Raw genomic sequence first — 19,096 nt, 5'->3', positions numbered from 1 at the left:
CAGAAGACACTAAATAAGTTTGTGGCTTGCCAATACTTGAGTTTCCAGGAGATGAAGCATGATACACAGATGGCCTTAATGATTCCTAGATAATATTAAGACTGGTTCTTCAAGCTACACATAAAACCTACCATACAGGTTGACAAACAATCTACACTGATCCATCTGTTCCACAGACATTTAGGGCATGTCTAATACGGGCCAGACCCCGAGCCCAGAGCCTGGGACACAAAATGGAGGAAGATGTGGTTCTTATTGATGGTCCTGGTGAGGAGAGAAGCTGAATAATGCAGGAGAAACACACACTACGATGCTGAAATTGGTCTCAATGTAAATTAGTGGCCACAAATTCCAAACAGTCTTAATGTTGACTGGTATTATGCTATATGCCCCAGGTCTACCTAAACTCTTGACCTTTGGTGACCATTTTCATTACAAAATTTTTGTGTCTGGCTTGGATTTCCCACCTGAACTCTAGATGAAAATATACAAATGCCAACTTGACATCTCGACTTGGATGTCTAAAAACAATCTCAAGTTGATGATGCTTAAGACAGAGCTCTTAATTCCAGCTGCCTGCCAACCCTCTGCTTTTTTTGTCTTCTCCACTCAGGGAAAGGCAACTTCATTTTTCCTAGTCACCCAAGCCACAGACTTCACAGTCCTCCTTGATTCTGTTCCCTCTTACATTGCCTATCCCAGTAACAAAATGCCACTCCCATTGGCTCTACCTTTGACTTGTTTCCAGTATCTAATCACCACTCACCACCCCACAGACCCTCACCTACTCTGAGAAAGCATGGCCTTTCACTTGCACTGCTGCCTCCTCTAAGTTCCGCAGCTGCTTGTCCCTCCTTTCTATGATGCCTTACCCATAGAGCAGTCACAGTGACCCTACAAAGCGGATGTCAGGTCATGTCATCCTGTGCTAAAAATTCTGTGATTCCTCAACCTACAATAAGATCCAGGGCTTCCCCACAGATTCCCTACTTATGACATGGTTTGGGCACAGGCTGTTGCTAAGACTTTGTTCTGTACAATGCTTCCCTGGCTCATTCCCTCTTAGCTCCTCAGAAGACATACAAGGCATGTCCTTGAGTCAGAAAGATGACATCTGTGGTTCCCTCTGCTGTGCTTAATGTCACCCCAGATAGCAGCACAGCTCCCTCCCTCACTTCTTTCAGATTTCTGCCTAAATGTCCCCAGAGAGGTCTTCCCTGAGCAGCCCATGGAAAAACAGCACCTGCCACCCCACACTGGGCTTTGCCCCCTTCCCTGCTTTACTTTTCATTGTGCCTCTTACCATTATTGAACATATATAAATACATTTTTATTTGTTCATTTCCTCTGCCTCTCCTCCTTCTAGAGCAGAGTCATCCAACAGAAACATAACGTGAGACATATACATAATTTTGAATTTTCTAGTAGCCATATTAAAGGAAATAAAAAGAAATAGGGAATATTACTCATAGTGTTTTTTTGTTTAACCTCATATAGCCAAAACATGAGTATTTCAAAGTGAAATCAATAAAAAGTTATTAATAAGATATTATACCTTTTTTGGTATTAAATAAGAAATCTTGTGTGTATGTTACACTTAAGTGTATCCCAATTCAGGCTCACCACATTTCAAGTGCTCGGTCAACACCTATGAGTGGTGGCTATGGTATTCACCAGCTTAGCTCTGGAATATAAACTCCATGGAGTAAAGAATGGTTTTGTTCACTATTTACCCAACAGCTTCAACAAGGCCTACCACATGGTCTGCAAATAGATTAATTATTTAATTAACAGGGCTTTTTTTGGTCTTCCCTCTAACAAGCACATGTTGAATATATACAATAGAAGAGACTAACAAAACATGGTAAAAATAAAGATGATTATACCATAGTGCTTATAACCTAGCAAGGGAGACAATACTGTAAAGAAACAAAGTCTGAAGTATCCTAATGAAAAAGGAAAACAATCCACACCAATTTTAAGCTGAGTGGGAAAGGACATGGTTGGGGCTCAGATATGGCACAACCCTGGCTACTTGGAGGAGTAGAGGCAGAAGGTCATAAAGATTATGGCAATTCCCAAGATGAGAGTGATAAAAGTTAGACTCAAGAGAAGGTCAGGGACAGATGGTGAGGAGGCAGAATCAACATTGCCTGGCCCAGCTCTGTGTGGGGACCAAATCAGGGGAGGAATCACAAAGACTGGGGTTTTGAGCTCAGCAGCTAAGGAAGAAGACAGTACCACGATAAACCTGTACAATCCTGATGGGTGACAGATGAATAAGGACAGCTAATGATGACTGACCGTCTAGTTCCAACACATTAGACCCAACATATAACTTCACCTCGGGCACTCTGACTTCTTCCACATTTAGACATTTTTACCCAACTCAGTAGCAATGGTATCTCCCAGAACACTCCACAAGGAAAAACCAATTGGAGAGTCAGAAGGGCCCCTCTTCCGACCTCTATAAAATTAGGAGTTTCCTCCTCTATAAAATTAGGAGGGTGGTGCTGGGCCAGGTGATCACAGCCTGGTCCAGTGGGACCTTTTCCTGTCCCAGTCCTTCAGTGCCCTTTTCCTATACCACAGGAGCTGTGCTTTCCAGCAACAGATTGTACAGGTCTAATTCTTTTGTACAGGAAATTTAAAGCCAAGAGCAAGTTCAAAACAGCCACTGTCCTCACAAACTTAATACAGCTAAAAATGTTGAGGTTGAGGAGCCCAAAGAAAATCTTGATGGGGAGTGTGAAAAGTCACATTCTGAACTGACATTATGATGCCCAGTGCTGGTGAAACTTCCCACAAAGGACAGGGCTTTCTTCCTGACAGAAGTGTGTGTATATGACATAAAGACTTGTAACTTAGGGCCAGCAGCAAGGAACACTCTCGGGAAAGCTGTCTCTTGGTACCCAGGAGGGCAATAGAAGCATCTCACCTTAGTCGTTCTTCCTCTTTTTTTCGAAGATTGAAGTCTCGCTGAACCACCTGGAGAACATGCTCTGTTTCATCATCGGTCAGACCAGACAGGTCCAGCTTCCTCCCCATGATTTAATACCAAGTACAGATGATGACACAAGACCTGAGAAATTAAGGAGAGATCACAAATTGAGGGCAAGGAGAAAGCTCTACCAGGACAAAAATCAACCCACTTTGTCATTAACATAGAATTAATACAGCTTGATCTAAGGTAGTATCTTGCTCTGCTGTCACCTTCAGCAAAGAGTTACAGACAATTTTGGTGAGCTGCAGAGAGAGGGAGAAGGTACCTGAGTATCTGCAAGTTTCATTCATCCCACCCAACACTTAAGTTAGAAAAAAATACATAATCACTTTTTTCAACACAATGAAGCAAAATGGTTAGTGTGGATTTCCACAAAATGCCAAAGGACAGGATTCAAAAATTCTAAATTTTTGTGACTTTAAGTTTGTTTGTTTTTTTAAGATTTTATTTATTTATTTGACAGAGAGAGAGAAAGAGATTACAAGTAGGCAGAGAGGCAGGCAGAGAGAGAAGGGGAAGCAGGCTCCCTGCTGAGCAGAGAGCCCGATGCGGGGCTCGATGTGGGGCTCAATCCCAGGACCCTTAGATCATGACCTGAGCTGAAGGCAGAGGCTTAACCCACTGAGCCACCCAGGCACCCCTGTGACTTGAGGTTTTAAATTGTAAGTATTATGTGTAATTATAAAATATAATATATTCTAGCATTTTAAAAAATATCCTATATACACTATATTCCTTTAAGTTTTCATGACTATAAAATATAAACTAGAAATCAATAACCTCTTTTCTGCAAAAGGAAAAAGTACAGTAAAATAATCTTATTTAGCCATTTTCTCAGCAGTAGAAAAGATGATATTTCAAAGAAGCACCCTCCAGCAGTGTTTACCTAGAAATTATGGGAAACTATATTTTTAAAAGTCATTTTTAATGAATGGCTGAACCCAGGTATGAAATCAAATACATAATTCCCCCAAATTGCCTAGGACTGAGGATGCAACCATCCTCGATAAAGTATTAGTAGAACCAAACCAGCAAAATTTCAAAAAGATTATTACATATAACAACCAAGCAGTTTTATTTAAGCAATTCCAAGTTAGTTCAACATTCAAAAATCAACCAGTGTAATTCACCACATTATCAGAATAAAATGAAAAAACCATATGATCATTTCAATGCCCATTCATTACAGAAGCCCTTTGCAGACTAAAACTACAAGGAAACTTCCTCCATTATATAAAGGGCATTTTCAGAAAAAAGAAAGAAAATCTAAATTTAAAATTAACATCATACTCAGCGATGAAAGAGGCCATTTGTTGTGATGAGCACTGGGTGCTGTATGTAAGTGATAAATCATTGAATTCTACTTCAGAAACCGATATTGCCCTGTATGTTAAGTAACAACATTTAAATAAAAAAATAAATAAGTAAACTAGAGGGGCAGCAATTAAAAAAAAAAAAAAGACTGAATGTTCTCCCTTAAGATCAGGAACAAGGCTTGAACATCTACTCTCCTTACCTGTACTCATTATGGAATGTCTTTATTATAAAGCTACATTAATCAAGACAGAATGGCATTGCTATATGGGTAGGTATATTAGTTTGCCAAGGCTGCTATAACAGAGTACTATAAACCAGGTGGCTTGAACACAAGAATCAATTTTTCACAGGTATGGAGGCTAGAAGTCTGAGATCAAGGATTGGCAGACTTGGGTTCTTCTGAGGCCACTGTGGAGATGGCTGTCTTCTCCCTGTGTCTTCACGCAGTCTTCCCTCTGTACATGTCAATGTCTAAATTTCTTCTTACAGGGGCATCAGCCATACTGGATTATAGTCCACCCTAATAATCTCACTCTAACCTAACTGCCTATTTAAATATCTTATCTCCAAAAACGGTCACAATTTGAGGTAAAGGAGTTAAGACCTCAACATATGAATTTTGGGGTGACACAACTCAGCCCAAAAGCTTTCACATTTTGGTCTCCCAAATTCATGTTTTTCTCACATGTAACATATATTCAGCCCATTCTATTAGCTGAATAGAAGTCTTAGCCCATTCCAGCATCAACTCTGAGTACAAAATGTATCTCCTCTAAATATCACCTAATTAGATACAAGTGAGACTTGAGCAATGATTGATCCTGAGGTAAAATTCTTTTTCCAGCTGTGAACCTGTGAAATTTAGCATCTTATCTTCCTCCAAAGTGCAATATGTAGGAGAGGCATTGGATTGACATTCCTGTTCTAGATAGGAGAAACTAGAAAGAAGAAAGGAGTCTTGGGTCTCAAGCAAGTCTGAGCACAGAGGAAATTCCCTTAGATTTTAAGGCTCAAGAATAATTTTCTTCTGTATGCCCCAGAGTGGCCCTACCTCCTGAGCCCACCAGGGTGGCTATCCCACCCCCTGAGCCCTGTGTGTAGACACAGTAGCTTGGCCCTCTGTAACTGAGGAAGAGAGAGTCCCACCCACCAGGCCATGGAGGCAGTGGCAGCCCTGGGGACCTCAGAATGCCTTCAGGATCATTCTTACCCCTTCTTGAAGGATAACACCTGTTATTGGCCCATCCTGTAGAATCTCAGAAGGCCATCAGGCTGCCTTCATTTCATTCTGTCTCTCTAGTCTAAACAGTCAGTGCTTCCACTCATAATAAATTCTCAAAAACTTTGTTGACTTCCCACGCAATGCATAGAAAGTTAAGCCGTTAAGAGAGTGAAGGTCCTCTACCACTCTTTCCTGGGTAACCAAAGCTCTATTCCTGGTTTCTGCTGAAATGGCTGACTGGGCCCCTGAGTCACACTCATAATCTACTGTAGCAAGTGGCTGTCCGGCCACACCCTTGATGTTTCCTCCAGGCATACTTCCTCATTTTTTTGCAACATGGGTAGACTGAGAACTTTCCAGATCTTTACGTTCTAGTTCCTTTTGCTTAACAACCCTTATTTAATTTCACTCTCTGCTCTTGCATTTTACTATAAACAGCAAGGGCAGACAGGCTGTACTTCAACACTTGGCTCAGAATGTCTCCTCACCTAAATACCCAAATTCATCACCTAAAAATTCTACCTTCCACGAAACACTAGAACACAATCAGTCAAGTTCTCTGCTGCTTAGAGCAAGGATCCAATTCCTCCACTTCCAATAACATGGTCCCCATTTCTGCCCGAGAGCTCACTTTTAACATTCATATTTCTGCCCCATTCTGTTCACAATGATACCCGTGTTCTCTCAGATGATGGAAGCTCTCTCTCCAGCCTCCTCTCTTTTTCCTGATCCCTCAGCATAACCACCTTCACCACCAATCACATTACCACCAACAGGCAAACTGGCTTTTTCTAGAATGAGCTGCAGGATGCTTCTGCCTCTGCCCATTAGCAGCTTCCAAAACTGTTCGCACAGGTTTACATAGAAATGGCAAATACACATATGAAAAGATGCTTAACTTCATCGGTAATTACAGAACTGCTAATCAAAACCACATTTCACACCCATCAAAATAAAAAGTCTTTATCAAGTATTGACAGGAGGTGGGATGATGGCAGCTTCCATAGAGTACATACAAATTGGTGCAATTGCTTTGTGACATGATGAAATATCAGTTTCAAAGCTGACGAGGCACATACCCTATGAACTGGCATTTCCGGTATAATGATGCAAATATACAGCAAGAGATAGGAATTTGGTTGGATCACATGAACCTTCTAAGTCTGTACCATTCTGATTTATAAAAAATACCTATTTCACATAGTTCAACCCAATAGAAGATATTACTAGCAGTCGCTTCAAAAAAGCAAAAAGGAAAACAAATGAAATAAAACCTGGAAATTACCTCAAACATCCATAAATGGGAGGAAGATAAACAGTATGTATGTGTGTCACATGATGGAGTTCTCTATTTCAGTGAAAAAGAACACACTGTAGGTAGAATACACATCCACATGGATGAATCTTAAAAACATAATGTTGAGACAGAAAAGCATGCCACACGAACACACATGTACAGCATGCACACTATAATCCCTTTTATAAAAACTTCAAAAATGTAGAAAGCCAAAATATTTTAGGAATAATTGTGGTAAAACTATAAAGAGCAAGAAGGGACCTCTGAGGTTGAGAGAGGATCTGCTTGTGGATAATCATAGAAGCTTCACAGTTCTCACTGGAAAGATAGTAATACTCTCTTTTTAAGAAGGTGCTACTTGGGGAACATGGGTAGCTCAGTTGGTTAAGCATCTGCCTTCAGCTCAGGTTATGATCCCAGGGCTCTAGGATCGAATCCCACATTGGGCTCCTGGCTCAGCAGGAGGTCTGCTTCTCCTTCTTCCTCTGCCTCTCCACCTGCTCATGCTTTCTCTCTGTCTCAAATGAATAAATAAAGTCTTTAGAAAAAAAAGAAGGTACTACTTATTATTACTACTACTATTATTAAATAATTATCATATGATTGAAATATTAATACTTGTTTTACAATTTTTATTATGAAGAGGTTCAAGTCTTTTTTTTCTGTCTATAAGGTATCTTTCTTTTTTTTTTTTTTTAAAGATTTTTACTTATTTATTTGACAGAGAGAGACACAGTGAGAGAGAAAATACAAGCAGGGGGAGTGGGAAAGGGAGAAGCTGGCTTCCTGCTGAGCAGGGAGCCTGATGCAGGGCTCAATTTCAGGACCCAGGGATCATGATCTGAGCCGAAGGCAGACACTTAATGAGCCACCCAGGTACCCTCTAAGGTATCTTTCATAGGCATATAAAGTAAGCCTAACTTTAAACAAAACTAATCTAATTTCATCATAAATTACAGCAAACACTGTCCAAGGAATATGCTGAGAATTATAATAAAGATTACAATAATGATTTTGATAAATAAGTCATGAAGAGGAAAACTACAGCATATAAAATATAGTCAGTAGTATTTTAATAACACTGTGTGGTGACAGATGGTTATGACACTCATTCTGGTGAGCACTGGGTAATGTACAGAACTGTCAAATCACTACACTGTACACCTGAAATTAATATAACATTGTAGGTCAACTATACTTCAAAAATAAAAATAATGATTTTTGATAGATCTACCATTATTGGTTGAACACCTACTATGTTCCAGATGCTTTAGCATTTAGTATGTGTATGTATATGTATACATATTTGGGTGTGTGTATTACACTTGATATTCTTAACTCCCACAAAATTCTACAGGCAACCACGACCACTACCACAACTCACAGATGAGAAGTGTGGACTCACAGTTACATGTTCTGACTGTAAGAGAGATAAATAACAAATGACAGCTAAGGTCTGACTGTGTCTAACCTTAGAGTCCATCTGGCTCAGATGTCCATACCTTTACTACATACATGGGCCTTCTTGCGAGATGCAGAGGAAAACTCTGGATCTCAGGCTTTCACATGTGGGGTCCAGAGTTCCTACCCTCTCCTTTTGCATGTGATGGGTAAGAACAGAAACTCCCATTACTTGGTTGCTATTCAGACAAAGGTGACCTGCCCGTTTAGTTTCCAAATAATGGCAATAAACACATAGAACAGACAAGTTTCCATCATTAAAAGTCTTCTATTAAATGATTTAAAACCTCATGCCTGTATGATGCAAACCAACTTCAAGATTTAACCAAATCACAACAGGAATTCCAACTATTTTTTTTAATATTTTCTTTTCATGCCACTTGTGCTATTTGTTAAAGTAGATCTGTGGCCTACCTTGCCCATGTGATGTCGGGGTTGGGAGCAGGGAGAAAGTGCATCTGCTGGTTGGCAAAAATAAATTAGAAGTAAGGCTCCACTCTTAGGCTGCAAGGCAAAATGGAACCTCATAAGTTGCTATCTTCAAGCCCCTCGATGAGCAGGAAGTAACAAATCAGAGGGCACAGGGAAAATGCAGACTGATTTCTTCCTTCAAAACACCCCATTACAGGTGATAATGGCACTCTGGAATTTCCCCCAAGGTGACATATCTGTCCCTTTCACTTCACTTCACTGGCTTTTGGTTTCTGAGAATTCTAAATGAGCTTGTAAGATGCCTAGTTAGTGGAAGACAGAAGTGGCAGCTTTGATCACCTCAAATCTAAAAAGAATGATCAGAGCTCAAAAAGGATAAATGCTTCCTGTAAAGATATAAATAAAGTAGCTCTAAATGGACAAGGCAGAGAACAATGAGAAAACCTTTTGGGGGAAATGAGGAAAGCATCTTCCTTTTCTACAGTAAACACAATTAGATTTCCCGTGCAACAATAGAAACAGCATCTCAGAGCTGGAGAAGCCTCACGTTCATGAATCACAGATCACTTTAGGTATGATGCTCTTATTAACAGATGAGAGAGGGTAAGCACATGAAAAGGAAGAGGTTTCCCCAAGACACAAAGCTGGTTCAGAAGCAACTGGCTTCCAGAACAATGTTTTCCCTCCTGGATTTCTCTGGCTTATACTCTGCTAAGATGGCAACAGAGAGAATACAATATTGTATTAACACATACTTTTGGTGAACTACATGCTATATTTTTCATCTGACTTCTTCCCTTAATAGGGCACAAAATTCTTTCCTTTTAATGCATTTTTGTGGGTACCAAATATTCTGTTATGTGGCTGTACGACAACTTAACCAATCATATTTGCATACTTTGTTTATTTCCAATATTTTCTATCATAAACAACATGAAGATCAGCATCTTTGTACAAATATAGTTACACAATCTTGAAGAAAATCCTTAAATTGAAATAGCTGGGTCAATGTTTAGTCACATTTGATAATTACTGCCAATTGCCATAAAAACATTTACTCTTGTCTGCCTTTTACCAGGATATATGAGTGCTTGTGTTCCTCAAATCTTATTAAATAAAAACAGGAAGTTATTATAATTAGCAGTGCTTTGATTACTAGTGATATGGAATATTTCATTACACCATGTTTTGAATACTGATACTTACAAGAACGGCCTTTTCTCATGAACTCTGTAATTTTATCTTTTAGAGAATTTTATATATTTCTTACTGTTTTAAAAGGATGCTTATTATATTAAAATAATCACCTGTTCTGTTTTTCCCCAGATTGTCACTTGCCTATTAATTGTATTCATCTTGGGTTTTGCTGCATTAACTTGCTTGATTTATGCAGTAAAGGTTGGGTGTTGTTTTGTTATCATCAAGTCTCTATCAGCTTCTACCTATTCTCAATTCCTTTATGAGAATATCTAATACTGTAAAGATGACAGATCATCCGCAAATTTACGAATACACTAAAAAATGGTCAATAAAAATTCATTTCAATTTTTACTCCTACTTTGGTAAAATGGTTTCAGAGTTCACCTGGAGACATAAATGGGTAATGTTAGCCAAACGATTATGAAAAAGATAAATAATGAGAGGTGATTTGCGATTCAGGTTTTAAGGTGTGCTACTGGCTTGAGATCACCTGGTAGATCGGTAGCTCAGGACAGGTCAGGACAGAAAGTCCCGAGGAAGACCCATATGTGTCTATCTGTCTGTCTGTCTATCTATCTATCTACCTATCTTTCCATTTATCTGTCTATTCATGGATCATCTAAGTCAGATAGATTGGTCAATAAATGGTTGGGACAGCTGGCTTATCACATCAGGTTTGTGAGCTTTCTAAGGACATCTGTTAGTGAGATAAAGAAACTGAAGTGACAAAAAGAAATGAAGAGCAAAATGGAAAATGTATTGCTGAAATGAAAAAGCATTTGATGTATAGCAGCACTATTAATAATAAAAACAAACTAGAAGTATGCAAACACCCTTCAACAGAAGACTAAAATTATGGTATATTCACCAGTGGAATGCTACATAGTAACAAGCATGGGTTAACTACAGCTACATAGAGCAGTATGACAATCTTGTGAATATTCTGCTGAGCAAAAATAAGCTAGACACAGAGAGTACATAGTGATGATTCCAATTACACAAAGCTCAAAATCAGGCAAAACTATTCTGTAGTGTTAGAAGCAGGAGAGTGGTCATCATAAGGCAGGAAAATACTGGCTTTAAAGGGCAAGGCTGGGGTGCCTGGGTGGCTCAGTGGGTTAAAGCCTCTGCCTTCAGCTCAGGTCATGATCCCAGAGTCCTGGGATCGAGCCCCACATCGGGCTCTCTGCTCAGCAGGGAGCCTGCTTCCTCCTCTCTCTCTGCCTGCCTCTCTACCTACTTGTGATCTCTGTCTGTCAAATAAATAAATAAATAAATAATCTTTTAAAATAAATAAATAAATAAATGAAATAGAAAATAAAGGGCAAGGCTGGGAAACTGGTAATGCTGTTTCCCGATCTGAGAACTAGTTACACAGATGTGTTCAATTTGTGAAAACCCACCAAAGTACACACTTTTGATTTGTGTATTCTTCTATGTATGACATAGTTCAATAAAAAGTAGAAAATAATAGTATGAATAGAAAATCCTATGTAAACAGGTAAATTAGAAATACACTAGAAGATAACCACAACCACAAGAAATATTACCAATGGTTACATCTAAGTGCTGAAGTATCATATAATGCAATTTTTTAAAAATTTGCTTTTGCACATTTTTTCCCTTCTACAATAAATACGGTTTGAATCTTGGGACACCAAAAAAACCCTTGTTTGAATAATTAAACAAACACCATTAATGATATGTATGAGGATATTCTCTCCAATGCTATTTACAATAGCAAATTTGTTTAAGCAACTGAAATGTCTAATGATAGAACGTTGGTAAAATTTGTTATGATGTATCTCTGAGATAGCGTACTAACGTGCTATAAAAATGGAATATTTTAAAAATATGATATACTGCTGACATGAAAAGATAATATACTTTTATTTACTGTATTGTATAAATACAAAATAAAAATGATTTATTACTATATGGAAAAATATTCACAACATATTTATGAATGAAAATTACAGATGGAAAACAAAATTAAATGATCTCAATTGTTCTGTTTTTCTAGAAAAAAATATGTGCGTGAGTTCTACTGAAAAGAACAGAAGGAGAAAATGCCAAAAGTTCACAGTTGTTATTTCTGGGCGATTGGATTTTTTTATAAATTTTAATTATTTTTTATGTTTTTCCTTACTTACGCTTTCCAACTTTCCCACAATGAATATGGATTACTTTCTTAATGAAAAATAAATATCATTTTGAAGAATAAAAGCCAGTAATAACTTTACCAGAAGATTATAATATAATAAGTGGTCTTGACATTACAAGGGGATCACCATAATTAAAATGTCAAAGGAGAAGCCTGATATTATCATATTCTAGAAAAGAGCCTGAAAACTTATCGCCACTCAATTATACTTGATTTCATATCAGTTATTGCTTCAGAGAACCTAAAATAAGAAGAGTTATAATACCAATTGCTAAAAAATCCCATTTTATGTCAAAGTTGTGAAATAATGCCTGGTAGATACTTTATTAATGGCAGCTAACAACTAATATCAATTCAGGTTCCTATTATGCTCCAAGAATCAACAAATACTTATATCTTGGGACTTGGAAAACCTTCAAAAACTTGAGGATGAGGAAATGATAATTTGGAAATTTAGTGTAATTAATGCAAAAATGGGTAAATCCTTCCAATCTCAATAGGCAAAAACAAAAACAAAAAAAGTTTACCCTGAGGTCATCTGTAAACAGTATAATTCACAAAATTTGGGGAAGAGATAAGCCACCTATAACAGAGTTAGGGTCTTACATATGAAACCATGCAACTCATTCAAGACTGAATTGTGTTTTAATTCTGTGCCTTGTTAAATTTGATTACAGCAGCTTAGACAGGAACCAAAACCAACTTCCATCATTCTCAGCTTCCATTTGAAAGTTTACCATATGACACAAGTGCTCACATGTATTTATTTACCCAACTTTCATAAGATATTATGGGAGAGGTTTCTTAAGGCAAGCATTAGAGAAAGTGACCTGTGTCAGCCCCCGCTGGAAAGCAAAGGAAGGTAGATTATAACAAAGTGGTAGGTGCCTGACAGCAGTTGTTCCTGAGGGATTTTCTTTATATTTTCAAAGTTCCCTACAGCTATATAGGGCTCATAACTTTAAAGTTAGAAGATCCCCCAAAAGGTAGAATTGTCAATTATATTCCTGGCTAGAAAAACAAACATGAGACATTGACACTTCTATAGGAACCTAGTTAGTACAAACCTTGCAAATGAAAAAAAGGAACTCCAAAGATACTAAGTACATACATAACGGAAACTTCATCATAAAAGGTCAGTGTCCACACAAGTCACATTCTAGAAAGATACCTAGAACAGAAAAGTCAAGGATAAATGGTTGAATGAGATCTTTACAAACCCACAGTGTGTGTGTGTGTGTGTGTGTGATATCATGAACCTAAAAGAGAGACACAATTAAGAAGATTAACTTGCATTGTCCAAAATCCTACAGGTGATAAAAGGTAAATACTGCTGGGGCTTCCCTCTTCAACCAAGGGAAGATATTGGCTAGAACTGAAAAGAAATTTATTACTCCAAAAAATATATAAATGTTAGAGGACTCTAATTTAAGGCACTTGCTAACAGGGGAAAAAAGAAAAAAAAAAAAACAGAAACAAAAAACTTCACCTGGGAAGAAAGAAAACACCACACATATTAGATGTACTTTTCATTGTGTCTGTTCTTTGAAGCAAGTGGTACTTAAGCTGGAGGGCTCACTGACCTTAATTATTTCAACTTCAAGAGTTTATCCCTGCTATGACAGCCTACTTCTCTAAGACTCTTCCTTTACCTACAGACAGGAACAGCCCAGAGGACAAATCGTTACACCACTGGGCCACAGCTGATTGGACCAGGGATGGCAGAATGCTATTAGCATTCAGCTAGGGTATGTGATCTTGGTGGCCGGCAACAATTCCACCTGAAAATGCCACCAGATGACTTTTAAAATAAATATGTATTATTGAGCTCTTTGCAGTTTAAACAACATCTAGGTTGACTTCTAGTTTGAACTTGGTGTTTGAAAGTCAACATTTTTCCACTGTGTAATGGTTAGCACTCTGGACTCTGAAAGCCAACATTTCCCTCTTGTCATTCTGGAGATCACTGAAAAAGCAACAAGGAAAATGAAAAACAAAATGTAAATGAAATTTTACAGGACTGCCAGGAGACAATTAAAACTACAGAGACCAAATGTAAGTAAAGGCATCTAAAATAGAGGAAGAGAAGATAAAAGGTTCCAGAGAGAGCTTTCTGTAGTTTCAGGTCTCAGTAAGTACCTATGAAACTACCCTTCTCAAAGGCAACGGACACAAATTAAGGCACCAACTCTTGCTTGAAACAGGAGAGGTAGAGCAGCTGGCTCAATGAGCTTCTATAGACTTAGTGTTTTCTTTACTTATTTCTTCCCCTCAAAGAAATGGCAACAATATACAAGGAATATATACAGAGAACATATGTTTCCCAGAAGCATTCTTTCTTCTGTATAGTAGAAAAAAACCAATCTTTTCATTACCAAAAAATAAGAGTCAAATCAAAACAAAACAGAAAATCTTCCTTTCTTCATTGGCTTTGGTGAAATAAAGCCCAGTTATAAAAAAAAAAATATCCCAGCTAGCCTGGACCACATCCCCAATCTCTATAAATCTTTCACAAGAACTATTCTGGAAAATTAAACTCCTTTTATGATGAATAATAAAAAAGGAAAAACTCAGGAACTATATAAAAACACTAGAAGATAACAATAAATGAGTAATGAACAATGAATTTTGGAACACTTAAAAGACCAAAGTAAAACAAAGTGGAAAAAAATAAATGAGCAAGAAAGGCAAGAAGCAAGTGATGATCTCTCATTGTAAGACATTTGATGAAGAAATGGAATGACCATTTTTAAGAAATTAAAAACTTAGTGATCAAAGCAGACCATGAATGAAGGAACAGGAAAAAAATATCAAAGTAAGAAGAAATGATAAAACGTGAATTCACGGCTTGGGAAAGAAGTGAGAGAAAATAACAACCACTGCAGAAATTATGCCAAGTAGTCATGCCAGATAGCTGAGAAACTAGAGGAACAAAGTGAGACACATGGTGGGGGAAAATATGAGAAAGGGGACCAAAGTAAAACAGAAACAGAGTTATTAGAAAGATTGGGGACAATCTTGCAGATAGGGGAGAAAAATAGAAGAGAACCCAAAGGAGGGAAGTGGAAATACTGGAACAAATACATTAGCAATTCCTGAAAATTCAGAGACTACATTGGGTCCCAAGGAAAACTGATCTTTTACATCAAAAAAAAAAAATTTATTTGAGAGAGGAAGAGAGAGGAAGGGGAGGTGCAGAGGGAGAGGGAGAGAGAGAATCTTAAGCTGACTCTCTGCTAAATGTAGAGGCCCCATGCAGGGCTGGATCTCATTACTCTGAGATCATGACCCAAGCTGAAATCAAAAGTTGGACACTTAATCAACTGAGCCACCCAGACACCCCTAAACTTTTTAATTTTTTTAAACTGCAAAAATAATGAGTAACATAAGCATACCTCACACACCACTAGAATAATTCTAAAATGCATAACTAACTTAAAGGTAAAAAAATAAAATCATAAAAGCAATAAAAGAAAACAGGATACAATTCTTTCATAATCTCAGAGTGATAAAAGCATTCCTAAATATGACACAAAATTCAGAAGCCATTGCAGATAATGGATAAATTCAACAAAAATATGAAATGTCTGCATAATAAAGAAACAAAACATTATGAGCAGAGTTAAGTGACAAAGAGGAAAAAAACTGCAACCTACATCAAAGACAAAAAGATAATTTCCCTCAATATAAAAACTTTGACAAGTGGGTAAGAAGAAAAGAGCAAAAACCTAATAGAAAAATGGACAAAGTGAGTAATAAAAATCAGAAGAAATAGTGCAAAGAAAGAACTATAAATGGCTCATAAACCTATTAAACACATAAAAAGACAAATGCAAATTTAAAGACATATTTGCAAAGAGTCAAAAGCTTAGTATCACAGGGTACTTCTAAGTCTGTGAAGAAATGGGCACTCTTTTTTTTAAAAAGATTTTATTTATTTATGACAGAGAGAGAGGGGGAACACAAGCACAGGAGAGCTGAAGAGGGAGAAATTGGGGCTCGATATGAGGCTCAATCACAGGATGCTGGGATTATGATCCAAGCCGAAGGCAGACGCTTAACGACTGAACCACTGAAGCACCCCAAATGGGCACTCTCATATGTTGCTCTTGGGATTATAAATGTACTATCTGTAGGGAGGGCAACTTGCCAATATCTATCAATATTATATGTAGGAAGGTAGGTAGATAGATACCCTTTCATTCGGGAATTCTACCTCTAAGAATTTACCCCCACAGAGATAATACACATATCTTTAAGCAAAAGGACATATTCAGAAAGATCATTAGAGAACTAAGTGAAAAATAATGATGGGATAGCCATACAATGGAAAACTAATCATCTGGTAGGGAAAAATGAAGAAACTTATGAATTAATACAGAAAATTCTTCAAATTTAGGATTAAGTATAGGATGCAAAATGATAGGTACCAAAAGTATAATCCAAAACAGTAAGTAGGTATACTACTCCATTATTTGTATAAAATGAGAGGAACAAAATACATGTTTCTAATGTATATGTGTACACATATTTGCTTGTATATATATAAATAACTCCAGAAAAATTCACAGGAAAAACCCAGTAGCATGACTTACCTAAAGAGAAGGGTAACTGTGGTCAGTGGTATGAAGCATGCTTTTAATGCTTTTGAAATTTTGAAAGATTTAAATGTGTTGTGTAGTCAATATTGTAAATTGAAATTTTATATATATATATTTATATATATATTCTGTTTTAAAAGAAATAAGCTGATCAAGGTACCCCCATGCATAAAATCTTTTCATCATTCCGTCTAGCTTGGGGATAAACTTCAGAGGACTTGGCTTACCAGCAAGGCCCTTGAAGACCTCATCCTAACTGCTCTCTCTCTGGGCTTTTGACCTTCCTTCTGGATCACTATGAACCAACTACCTACACTGAGTTACTTATCAGAACACATCCTGCTCTCTCTTGCCCCTATCCTTAAATGTATTGATGTTGTGTTATTGTCCCATAAGTCCTTGAGAATCTGCTTTTTTTTTTTTTGTCTGTTTTCACTCTGCTGTTCAGATTGGGCAAATTCTATCTATCTATCCTCGTGTACGCTGACTGATCCTCTGTCATCTCCATTACAGTTATTCAATTCATCCAGCATTTTTTTTTCTTTCCATTGTTAAATTTTTCAGTTCTGTAATTTCTTTTTTGGTTCTATATATAGATATAGATATAGATATAGATATCTATACATATCTTTATTGTCATTTCGTATTTTTCATTTGTTTCAGGTGGATTTGCAGATTTACTGAAGCATTTTTATAATGGCTGCTTTAAAATTCTTGTCAGATATTTCCAACATTTGATTCATCTTCACATTAGTATCAGTAATTGTCTTCTCTCATTCAAAGTGTAATATCCCAGTTCTTCATATGATGAGTATTTTTTATTTGTATCCTGGACATTTTTAAAAATAATTTTTTATTTATTTGACAGACAAAGATCACAAGTAGGCAGAGAGGCAGGCAGAGAGAGGGGAAGCAGGATCCCCGCTGAGCAGAGAGCCTGAAGCAGGGCAGGGCTTGATCCCAGGACCCTGGGATCATGACCTGAGCCAAAGGCAGAGGCTTAAAGCATTGAGCCACCCAGGCACCACTGCATCCTGGACATTTTGGCTATTACGTTAGGAGACTCTGGGCCCTATTTAGTTATTCTATTACAACAGGCAGTCCCTCTGTCTAGGTTTATTTAGCACAAAGTCTTTTTTAGACTAAGGGTCCAATGACAATTTAATTTTCATAGTCTTCAAAAATCCTCTTGGCTTACCTAGTACCACTGAGGTTCACATTGCTCCCTGCTGTGCAACATGAGGGGGTGCATTCGGTTTCTCTAGACCAGAATGCCAGGTGCCTCTCAGTAGGGTAAGGAAGACTCCACCTGTGAAACTAAAAAGGCTTCCACCAGGGCTAAGCTGGTATGGCAGGATTTCTTCTCAATATGTTGACGTGGGAAAAAGGTGTCAGCTCCATGATGAATGAAGAGGCTTCCCAGGCTGGGCACTTGTGGTGGTGAGATAACCCCAGCCTGTGGTGATGAGTGCTTCTCAACCCAGGTACTTGCTGCTCAGTGATGAGGGGTTCTCAAACCCAACAGGGAAGAAGGGCACTTCCTGTGTCCACTTGATCCTCCACTGATTCCAAATTCCCAATTTCCACTTGATTCCCCAATCCCTGCTTGGCTCCCAGATGATTCCCCTTGTGGATTGTGCCATGTTCACCTGCTGTTGCTGTAGAACTTCTATTCAATCTGGGGAAGAAATGAGCCTACCAAGAGGTTGGAGTTCAGGAAACAATGCGCCCGAGTCATCTTCTGATATTGATTCAGGTATCCTAAGATGTTCTGCCACTACATTGTTTTTCCAGTCCTGGGTCCCCAAATAGTTTGCTTTCGCTGCTCTCCCTTCAGAATTCTCCGTTGGCTCTTGTATTGGTCATGGTTCTCCAGAGAAGCGAATCAACAGGATAGAGTGAAGAGGGAGAGAGAGATTTTTTAAGGAACTGGGTCATGCAATGGTGGAGGCCCAGCGATTCTAAGATCTGATGGGGAAGTCTTAAAGGCTGGAGATTCAGAGAGGAGTTAGAATTTGACTCCAAAGGCAGTCCTCTGGCAGAATTTCTTCTTGCTTGGGGTAGAGAGGTGAGGGTGTCAGTCTTTGTTCTATTAAGGCCTCCGATTGAATGAGGTCCACCCACATTATGGAAAGTGATCTACTTCACTCAAATTCCACCTATTAAAATGTTAACCACACCCAAAGAAACAGTCTCACAGAAACATCAAAATATTGTTGACCAAATATCTAGGCAGGGTGGCTCAGACAAATTGACACCTAAAATTAACCATCGCAGTTGTGTTGTGTTTTGTAATTATGTTCTATTTTGTAGAAAGTTTGTTAAGAAGTATTGGATCTGTAGCCCTCATAAACTTACATCAGTTTTGTAAACTTCTCAGGTATTTTCTCTTCTAATA

The 19,096-nt window shown here is 38.0% G+C and overlaps 1 protein-coding gene across 7 annotated transcripts in view; it reads right to left on the bottom strand.

Moving 5' to 3' along the window:
* The window catches only part of LOC101679873 (myosin VIIA and Rab interacting protein), a 404,555-nt gene that overhangs the window by 339,492 nt on the left and 45,967 nt on the right, over positions 1 to 19,096 (bottom strand). For 6 of the 7 annotated variants that reach the window (XM_045089187.1, XM_013049827.2, XM_045089184.1 and 3 more), the window contains exon 2: positions 2,939 to 3,082. In XM_045089187.1, coding sequence (XP_044945122.1) covers positions 2,939 to 3,048 — 110 coding nt within the window. In that variant the 5' untranslated portion in view covers positions 3,049 to 3,082. Of the gene's footprint in view, positions 1 to 2,938; positions 3,083 to 8,715; positions 8,806 to 19,096 lie in introns of all 7 variants that reach the window. The other variant, XM_045089185.1, reaches the window with a different exon arrangement.

This window comes from Mustela putorius, unplaced genomic scaffold, assembly GCF_011764305.1.
Source record: "Mustela putorius furo isolate JIRA1106 unplaced genomic scaffold, ASM1176430v1.1 tig00003834_pilon_pilon_pilon, whole genome shotgun sequence".
NCBI classification, from domain to species: Eukaryota; Metazoa; Chordata; class Mammalia; order Carnivora; family Mustelidae; genus Mustela; species Mustela putorius.
This window is presented reverse-complemented; position numbering and strand designations above follow the sequence as displayed.